The sequence below is a fragment of the Danio rerio genome, chromosome 3, assembly GCF_052040795.2.
Source record: "Danio rerio strain M-AB ecotype USA chromosome 3, GRCz13ab, whole genome shotgun sequence".
Classification (NCBI taxonomy): domain Eukaryota; kingdom Metazoa; phylum Chordata; class Actinopteri; order Cypriniformes; family Danionidae; genus Danio; species Danio rerio.
In genome coordinates, this window is record NC_141023.1 from 2,746,201 (window position 1) to 2,757,158 (window position 10,958).

The 10,958-nt window shown below is 35.5% G+C and overlaps 3 protein-coding genes across 3 annotated transcripts in view; 2 read left to right on the plus strand and 1 right to left on the minus strand.

Moving 5' to 3' along the window:
- LOC147845402 (interferon-induced very large GTPase 1-like) overlaps positions 1-4,365 on the minus strand; it is a 32,503-nt gene extending 28,138 nt beyond the window's left edge. The window contains exon 1 of the mRNA XM_087243476.1: positions 4,214-4,365. Within this exon, the coding sequence (XP_087099602.1) occupies positions 4,214-4,226 (13 nt within the window). The 5' untranslated portion in view covers positions 4,227-4,365. The remainder of the gene's footprint in view (positions 1-4,213) is intronic.
- The window catches only part of plbd1a (phospholipase B domain containing 1a), a 522,382-nt gene that overhangs the window by 138,201 nt on the left and 373,223 nt on the right, over positions 1-10,958 (plus strand). The gene's annotated exons all lie outside the window — the stretch shown is intronic.
- Positions 1-10,958, plus strand: part of LOC147845398 (NAD(P)(+)--arginine ADP-ribosyltransferase 2-like) — a 150,921-nt gene that overhangs the window by 74,602 nt on the left and 65,361 nt on the right. The window lies entirely within an intron of this gene.

Here is a 10,958-nt window from a genome sequence, read left to right on the forward strand (position 1 = left end):
AACAAAAGGTTAGGCCATAACCTGAGAGGCCAAAAGTCTTCCATCTTGCATCTCAAAGCAAGAACCCCTGTGATGCTAACACCTCACACTTTGGTGCAATCTAACGACACCCTGCAGTGAGTCTGAAAAAGCCTTTGATCAGTCATCAGAATAACAATTATCCACAGCTGATCTTATCAATGGATTCAGCATTGTAGGAGGCTTTGTGATTTCACAAAACATCTTTCTTCAACAAATATGTAAATTTACATGTTAAAATGAAACAGAGGCACAAAAGATCTCATAGTTAAAATGAAAATACAAACTTCATGCTTCCCAAATTGCTTAATAGCAATGGGACTAAAACCCTGGTTACCTAGAGGCAAAAATGAACTTTACTACATTGTTCCTGCAAGATCAATAGCAACAGACTCTATTGTTACGGATCCTGGTGGCATTTTTTAATTTTTTTTTATACTATACACATGTTAAACCACATGTCCTGTATGAAAATGGAACTAACTATGTTGAAATTCATGATACTTGTTTCCTTGATCTCCAAAAGTAGAAAACTCTGCTATCCCCTGTATAGCTGCAGTTTGAACTACAAACAGGAGTATAGAGTGTGATAATTAAACTAACCATGAAAATGCATTCTTACAGAATCCAGCTTTGAACTTTGCACCTTATCATGCTCCGTAAAAGATATTATATGGAATCAATTTGAGCCGGAACACACCTCATGTTCACATTCTTATGGAAAAAACAGGACTAAAGTTTTACAACACAATTATAAAAGTTGATTACCATTGTTCGGAGCATTACACTGACACATAGCCACAGGTAAACCCAGGCACATAGATAACACCTTAGTCTTCAAAGACCCAGGAGTCAAATCTCCTTAATTAAGATCTTTTGTCCATGTTTATACAAACAAAACACATTAGCCTCACACACATAGAACAGAATAATTAATCTGATGACAGACGAGACAACAAACACCCTCTGACACCCTCTGTCAGCTGACAAGAAATTACACATTTGCATGGCTTTGACAACAAATTGATGGTATAAAATTTCAATAGAGGCGAACTTGCCAATAAATTCAAGAATAGATACACTGACTGTTATGAGGATGGTTGACAAACCAGAGGGCCCCTGGTTTTCCAATCTATCACCAATAACAGGTATAAGTGCTAAAGTGATTAAAATTAAACCGAAGTGAGGACACTTCTAATAAACAACTAGGACATTTTAAATTTGACAAATACCATCAATTGTGTTCAAGCCTACACACACACACACACACACACACACACAGAGACACACCCACGTGGTCAAGTGTGGTCCACTGTGCGATTATTATTAAAATACTTTGTCTTGATTAAGTAGATAACAGATCTATGGGGACCACATAAAAATCTCCTAAATTGAGTAAGTAGGGTTCTGCTTCTTAGGAGAGTGGTAATCGCCTCTGTTTAATGACCAAGACTGACAAGCTTGTATTAAGAGATTGTATACCCGGCCGGTGCAAGACTCGAGATGCTATAGGAATCTGAGTAAATGAGAATAAGGTGTAATAACAAATCAAAAGAATATTCAATCATAATCTAAAATAATGTGAAAGGAAACAAAATAACCTTCTCAATGTTTTATAATTGGAGTCAGATAAAATGAGGATAAATATATTAATATTCTAAACCATCTCATACTAAAATTGGAGTCAGATATGAGTTAAGTTTAATATAAATCAACATTGTGCACTGGAAAGACCGAACATGCAGTGAACCTTCATCCACCATTGGATACCGTCATTGGACCAACTGGCTGGACCCTACATCTGCAACAACAATAATGACCTTGTGTAAAGACATGTTTGGACATCTGAATGCAGAATTGTCTAAAGACCTGAGGAGATTTCTCTGCATGAAAGACTGGTGGAGATTAACCTCCTGCTGCTGCTTCTCCAATAAGGTAAGAAATTAAATACGACAGAAATGTGCATGATGTGTTGATGATTGACAGGGGGCATAACTAAGCAACACAACGATCTGTTAATGAGGAAGTAGTGTGTCCCAAAGCTTGCATACTCTTCTGTTGCACACTTGAAAGTATAAACTTTTCCTTCACAGAAAAGTGCATACTTTTAGGGTGTAGTATAAGTATGCGAATTGGGACGCAGCAAATGACTATTATTTGACAGTGGAGAAGCTATCATTGATCTATCATTGAATTGTAAGATTTTATTTTGTGTGTGTGTGTGTGTGTGTGTGTGTGTGTGTATGTGTGTGTATATATATATATATATATATATATATATATATATATATATATATATATATATATATATATATATATATATATACACACATACACACACACACATACACACAAAATAAAATAAAAAAATAAAATATATATATATATATATATATATATATATATATATATATATATATATAGTTCAAGTCAGAATTATTAGCCCTCTGAATAATTCGCCTCACTGTTTATATTTTCCACAATTTCTGTTTAACGGAGAGCAGATTTTTTTCAACACATTTCTAATCATAATAGTTTTAATAACTCATCTCTAATAACTGATTTATTTTCTCTTTGTCATGATGACAGTAAATAATATTAGACTAGATATTCTTCAAGACACTTCTATACAGCTTAAAGTGACATTTAAAGGCTTCACTAGGTTAATTAGGTTAACTAGGCAGGTTATGGTAATTAGGCAAGTTATTGTATAATGATGGTTTGTTCTGCAGACTGGAAACAAAAATAGCTTAAAGGGGCTAATAATATTGTCCTTAAAATGGTGTTTAAAAAATTAAAAACTGCTTTTATTCTAGCCAAAATAAAACAAATAAGACTTTCTCCAGAAGAAAAAATATTATCAGACATACTGTGAACATTTCCTTGCTCTGTTAAACATCATTTGGAAAAATTCAAAGCGGGGCGAATAATTCTGACTTCAACTGTATATATTGGAATTTTGGACATTGATACCTACTGACTTCCATATTGGGACTAAAAATGCATTAGTCAATGGCTACTGCTAGCCGACAATCTTCAAAGTATCTTCAGTTTTGTTAAACAAAAGAAAGGAACTAAAAGTAGTTTAGAACAAATGGATAGTCAGTAAACTATGACTAAAATAATCATAATATTTGGAAAATCTCTTTGACTTCTCTGGCTTACCAAACTTTATGGTTAAATACCATATTTATTAGTTTTCATTTTTTTAAATGTCTGTAAATAAATGTGATGTTTTAAAATCCCTAATATATTTTGTCCTGAAGAAAATGTGAAATCTGGGTACCCCAAATACATTTTAACCCACACACAGAATAGGTAATCCTCAACATTTGTATTATTTATTAAACAAATAAAAACAAAATTTGGTCAAATTACTTTTTATTGTAATTTATGACACTACAGAAACACTTAAACACCAGCCACTGCACACCCAGGCTTTTAATTTAATTAATTCATATTTAAAGCTATTTTCCCTTGTTAGGCTTAACTCAATTACAGTTCTGATTGGGGTTGGGTATCATGTGGAGTTATTTCGATACTGTTGCTCAATCAATACTTTTATAATGGTACCGATGCCAAACCAGTTCCTGAACTGATTATTTAGAGCCAGAAAAGTGTAGATACTCTAGAAAAGTGTTGACACTTGAGTTGATTTAAGGAAATTTGATGAACGCGAGCGTTATGGTGGCGCAGTGGTTAGCACTGTCGCCTCACAGCAAGAAGGTTTCTAGTTTGAGTCTTGGCTGTGTCAGTTTGTATTTTTGTGCGGAGTTTGCATGTTCTCCCCTTGTTGGAATCGGTTTCCTCCGGGTGCTCCGGTTTCCCCCACCGTCCAAACACATGAGCTATAGGGGAATTAGGTAGGCTAAATTGTCCGTAGTGTATGAGTGTGAATGAGAGTATGGTTTTGCTTCAAAGACCTTCATTTTACTATGGTTACTGCAATAAAACTATGGTTATTTTTTTGTAAAGAAATTCTATCAATATTAAGATGCACCCACCCTTGTTGCCTGAACTGAACTTAGTAAGAAATACATTATTACATCGGAATTAAAGTTACATACATATATATATATATATATATATATATATATATATATATATATATATATATATATATATATATATATATGAATATTTTAGTTACATTCAATGTAACAAACAGTAAATGCTGAGTAAATGAAACATTTACCTGTATTGTCCATTATGTTCAGGAGGGTATTTCTCTGTTTCCGACATGTAAGAAGGAGGAAGTCAGAGCCGGTTATCAGTAAAAGACAGTAAGGTTAAAAATTAATTAAAATGTACTCTTCCAGTGGTTTCAATTGTTTATGGAAATCAATAGTTACAGGTTTTCAGTTTTCATCAAAATTTCTTCAGGTAACAGTGTCGAGCAATTTACTTTAGCTTAGCTTAACGTACTAAAGTTCATGCAGCTGTTCTGTAACTGCAGTGTCTCCTCTGCTCAGTGATCTCAGTTCAAAGGTTCAACATGAAGAATGCTAACCTTTGATAAGCCATCATAAAATGAAAACACGTTTATCCCCTTTTTGGAAAATAAATTTTAAATAAAAGAATATATGCTTGTCCCAAATGATCTTTGTTTTACTTCAAGATGGTGGTTTAAAAGACAAATTGTTTAACTGAGATATGGGTCAGTGATCAAGAAAAATTGAATAATTATGTTACGTGTATAATTATGTAGAAAAATAATTTGTTATATAATGTAATAAAACTTTGTTATATATTAATGTAAATGTAGAATTTAAATTCAAAACATATTATTATTATTATTATTATTATTATTATTATTATTATAGTATGTTATGGGATAACAGTAGTGTTGCATTGGCAGGTGTGTGTGTGTCTGTCTCTCTCTTTCTCTCCCTCTCTACATCTGCAGTCCCCGCCATAATTATGGAGATGGCGTGTTAAAAAGTTTTTATGGCACACCAAGTGCAAACCAACCATGCCCTGGGTCACTCCAACCAATCACAGGGCGTCCTTTAAAAAAGGAAAATGGTCATGGGGGCAGGACAGCAAGTTTGGTTGGATTGCGCTTGGTGTGCTAAAACCTTTTTTTGTTGCTTAGTGTTATTGTTGATTGTGTTTCTCATGTTGGTGTGTAAATTTTGACTCTTTGTTGTGTATCCGTCCATGTTTCCCCCTCTTGTTATTTTGTTTTAGGTTTGTTTGTTGATATTGTAAATGATTTTTGTTCGCGGTAAGCAGCAGTATGGATTGGATGCTACACTTTTCTGTAAATATTTACTTATGTTTCTGTATATAGTCAGCGAGGTAGGTGTAGATTTTGTATTTTTATTTTTGTTATTTTATTAGGTGTAGTTAGTTTCATTTTGGAGTTTAGTTAGTGTATACTTTTTTAGTTTATTATTTTTCTGTGGGTCCACTCTGAGGTAGTTGGCTTCACGTTTTGGGTGATAAAAAAAAAGAAAAAGACAAATAAAGAGACCCGACTCCAAAGGGTCAATGAATTTTAAGTGATTTTTATTTGTCTGGTGTTCTTTTATGTTGCGGCTTTGACCCTAGAACAGGGTCGTAACAGTAGAGGTCATAAAGTATTGAAAATAATTTTATCAACACCAACAGTTGTGAAATATTGGACTTTGTCTGCAGTTTAAGGCATTACAGCATGCAGAAAGAGATTTTATGACAAACTACTTTGACCAAAGGTACTGTGCATACAATTACAGAGTACTGTGTTGTTTGCACAGAAGCCAATTGCACTAGACACTTTTTGCATAAGCACAAAGTTAAACAACTACTATACATTGTTTACATCTGTTTACATTACTCCACAATCAATATTATATATTATTTACGTTCATAGATATTTTTTCCATGAGTTTGCGTGGGTTTTCTCCAGGTGCTCCAAGCTCCCCCACAGTCCAAACACATGCGCTATAGGTGATTTGGGTTGGCTAAATTGTCCGTAGTGTATGAGTGTGAATGAATGTGTATGGATGTTTCCCAGAGATTTCATAGCTATAATTCCGTAACTTCTGTGTATATACGTGTATATACAGTGTGTATATGTCGTGTATGATGTGTATGTTATGTGTATGACTTCACTGTGGATGGCAAACTAAGAATTTCATTGTAAAGGGAAACGTGTTTCCTTACTGTGCACATGACAATAAACAAATTGACACAGAGGCCATATTCCCCTTGATTTTGTGTGTGGTCCTGAAAACTTTTATTCAAAGGGCTGTTAACCCTTTCCTCTTAGCTCTACGTCTTCAAGCTAAAGAGAATTGGGACACCCCTACCCCTTCACATGAACGCGCAAAACTAGGGGTAGGGCTAAGGGGTAGAATTGGGATTGTGCCTTCATTAAATACTGATTTACTTTTCCAGCTCAAAACTCTTGTCAGCCCCCATCACTTATTGGTCCAAAATTAAGACAACAGACAAACATCTTCGACATGCTTGCTGTGTTTAGATGACTATTACACAACTTTTCAATGCTAGATTGTTTGCTGGATTGTGACCCATTAAAAAATACCACAATCTTGATGAACTTAAAGGCCTGAGTTAAACATTTCACTATATCATGTGTCTGAGATTTGCAACAGTTCCCAAAAAGGAGCCAGATTTAAATATGCATGACAGTTGCATGTATTATTTGATTAAAAGTCCAGTAGATCTGGGGTAATGCTAACGCTAGCATAATAGCATTGAAAATGCACTTCTCTACTTGCCATCTTCCACTATTTGTTGTTTTAAAGCATGTGGCATCCAACTTGCTGTGACCTACTATACTGAAGTGTCACCCACAATGATTATGAGACTCATCTTATATGTATTATGGTTCAAAACACTACAGAATTGACTACACTATAGTATTTATCATGTGGGAATGAATAGAAACTTCTCTTTGACTATTTTAGAAACGATATGTTAAATTGCTCCATCACTAAAAAAAGTCTTCAAATTATCATAATGCAACATTAATAAATGCATTACTGCCCAACACAGTTTTTTTGTTTTTTTTTGGTAATTTTATTTTAACGTCACACTAATAACACAGAAAACTAAGACTATTAGCTCAATAAACAACTGATTAGCTGTATTGGCTCAGGCTAGGGATGCAGAAGATCATACTTTATAAGTAATAATATACAGACAATATCTTAATGATAGACAGGCAATAAGGCGATAGGTAATGGTGTGAAATGTTTACCCTTTTATTCTAATGCAGTGAGAGACGCCTTTTTAAAGCTCTCTGTTGGCTGTGAGCATTTTGTGTGCTGTTTATACTGTAAGATGGCTAAATCTCTACAGAATATCAGACCCTAATAACTCTTATGGATTTTTATGGATTGCTCCAAAGGACTTTCTAATCTGAGAAGTGATGAAGAAACCAGCACTTCAACTGTTTTATTCAAATCACTGTTGACAATGCAGACACATGCAGGAGAATCAGAGCTACACTACAGCAAGGGGGTAATGCGAGAAAGTCACCCTTCTCCTTCCAGCTCAAGCCCCCTTTTTGGTCTTGTAAAAAGACACCCCATTGCAGTATCTCTGAGACTTATGCTGCAATGTACTTCTCTTGTCAGGTATGCATCTATAATTCTTTGATTTATCTTTGATTAATGGATGTTATATTCTTACAGTCTCATCTCTGAATTGGCTTCCTGATGATTTATTATGTAATTGGCAGAATACAATTTTACCTGACAAATAAAATGTTAAGTTTTGATTAATTTTGGAGTTTTGCAAATTCATTGTATTCAGTAGATTAGAGGAGTCTTCGTGGTCTGGCATAAGTTATTTGATTGATACTGTAGGCGCATTTGATTATACATAGTCATAACGAGCCTATAACATGTAGACCTTTTAATCATTTAACCAATGAAAGCAGCAAGTTGTATGGGCTTGGCTAAGGATCTATTTTTTAGGACTAGGTGAGTGTTATGCAACCAGCTTATTCAAATATAGTTAATCCTGCATCCTCTGACTATTTTCAGAGTGTCAACATATTGTCCGTGAGAAGAAGCGCAAACCCAGGGCGACGTAGGTCCCTAATGAACGTACAATTAGAATATCGAACCTCAGAAAATATCAAAACTCTAAATTAAATCAAAAATGATGAATGTGATCCGTTCTTACAATTAGAAATATAATCTAAATTTTAGGATCATTTAAATTGGAGTCAGATTGAATTCGGAGCTAAAAAACGAATATAAATCAATTCTAATAAATAATAAAATTCTTTTCATGAGCACTAGAAAAGGCTTACATGCATTAAACCTTCAACCATGCTGTTAGTTTCGTCATTGGGCTGAAAGATAGACTCCTACATTCCTAAGATGGAAGTCATGTCACCGGGTGTCAAGGGACTAAAGACAAGAGGTTGGATCCAAATGCAACTTTTAATGAAAAAGATTATTCGTGCAGGCAAAAACAAGGGAGGTCAAAAAAAAAAAAAAAAAAAGAACACTAGTATCATGAAGGGCATTGAAAAATGCAAAAACTAAGCGATGATCAAATTACAAAAAGTAACAAAACAGTCATCAAAACAAAACTATATACAGGACGACACTCACTGAAACCATACAGGTACTGACAAATAAAAGCTGCGTCCCAAATGGCACACTATACACTATGCACTCATGCACTATGTACTTATGCACTAACACACTCAACAGGATAGAATATGTATGTAGTGGTGTCCCAACTGGCACACTAATGTCTTTTTACTAAGCGAAAATTCAAACCTGTTTCCCTGATGACGTTTGACGGTTGCCAAATCAGTGAAATGAGTATAACCACATTCACCATCGGGAGCCGCTATAATCACTCTTGTAAGAGAATTTTGCTTTCACCATCTAAAAATAAATAAAGTTATCCAACATGTGCGTCTGATAGCTCCGCCCCTTCCGCTAGGTGAGCAGACCTGCGGTGTTTGAGTGCGTGAAGTGTCCATCATTACACACTTCATTTTAGCGGCTGAATGAGTGCATCATCCGGGTAATTAAAGTGCACTTATGTTTGGAGTTTTCAGTGTGAACGCACTATTTACACTATTTACACTCGAAAATGGTGTAGAATAGTGCATAAGTATGCGATTTGGGACGCAGCTAAAGACTCCGCCTTGACTGGTGTGTGCAATGTGTATAAATAGTCCAAACAATTGATGATGACGATTTTCAGCTGTGTGTGATTAATGGTTTATGGTGACTGGTTTGTGCAAAGGCATGCTGGGATATGTAGTTCCTGAATGACATGTGTAGTATCCCAGCAATCTTTTAGAAACAGATCGCTGGTTATGTGACAAGTCAATGATTACAGGTTTCTAAAATTTTTCACCAGTTTTCATCAGACAAAACACTTTGGATTTACTCTCACTCATGCATGAAGTGCGTAAATAATGTATAAATGTTCATTTTGGGCTGAACTATCACTGTAAATACTGTAGTGTAGTTTATATTAAATGCTTGATTCTGATTGGCTGATGATTGTTCTAAGGTGTGCTGTTATTTTCAGATAAACGCACAGATAAAGTCGTTTGTGTAAGAATCTTACACACAGCAGCAGTTTGAGCACAAAAACCTGACAAATGTCTGAAATGTAACATCTGTACAGTGGATTTAGCAGCTGTAGGAATTGTTGTCTAAAGGCTTCTACACAACGTTTATCATCAGCATTTTTTGAGACGTTTTTCCAGATTCAAACCTAATTAATTTTCACTGGCGTCGAGCAAAGGGTATGCAAAATCACTCCTGGACGTTAGATGGCGCTACACAACTTTAAGCTTCTGACATCCGCTTATAACACAGAAGAAGAAGAGAAAATTGACACAAATGTCGTTAAAGTTACTGGCGATTCAAACAAGCTGCAGCTCTAGCGATGAAGAAATGATTATTGTTCAGCAGTGCAATAAGCAGCTCCATGTTCATATCACCTCTGGGCATCGTCTTCAATCTGCGCTCGCATTGACAGTTTTGTGCTTGAGCGCCTCCAAGTGCTGTTTACTGTAACTTAAGCAGCTCCGTGCACATGAACAAAAGTGCCAATCTAATAGCTGGAGAAGGCTTTGACGCTGCGCGTCTTAATCGAGGCGTTTCTTAACGAGTGTTACGCCCCGTGTGGCTCGGAGGATGAAAAAGGGCTTAACATAATTATGACAACCCAATATTTTAAGAATTCCTCTGAGATGTTAACTGCTATGAATCAACACAGACAACGACGTGGCAAAAAAAACCTGTTTCGCTTTATTACAATAAAGATAAAGAAGTGAATATTTAAATCACCCAAAGTATATTTACAAATATGTACAATAAATGCAAAAAGTAAACAAAAATACCTGATGGAGGGAAGGAGAATAAGCGGTGCCAAATCAAAGAAAATAACAAATTAAACACCTGCTAACTAATCCCTCCCCCAACTCTAAATAACTAAAGAGAAATATATAAATAAGAAAAAAAACATCTTCAGTGTCACACGCCCCTTACTCAACTGCACTGACTGGAACAAACATACATATGGTAGCACCCGCCTCTAACCTAGTGGAATAACAAAAAAATCTACTACGTGTGTGTAAAATGTAAGTCACGTGACATACTTCCCTTCACTTCCCTCTTGGTATTTTTAAATCACAAAAACTCTCTTTAAAGCGAACCCGAGCACAAGATAGGCACCAAAAGTTACAAAAACACAGCAGCAACAAGCAACATGGATCCCCCTCTCATATGGGCTGAGTCATCACTGGAGCGTTTAAATAACACCCATCCTCTTCTGATTGGTCCACTCGGGAGAACTCCGCCAAACAATCGGAACACCTAGATTTTAGAAGTACAGGAGACAGCAAATCGAAACATAGAGGGGAGGAGGGAACAACAGAGCAACACCCCCAGGCATGTAACTACGAGCAAAAAGCGTCCCGGTGTACACAGGCCTTTAGACACTTC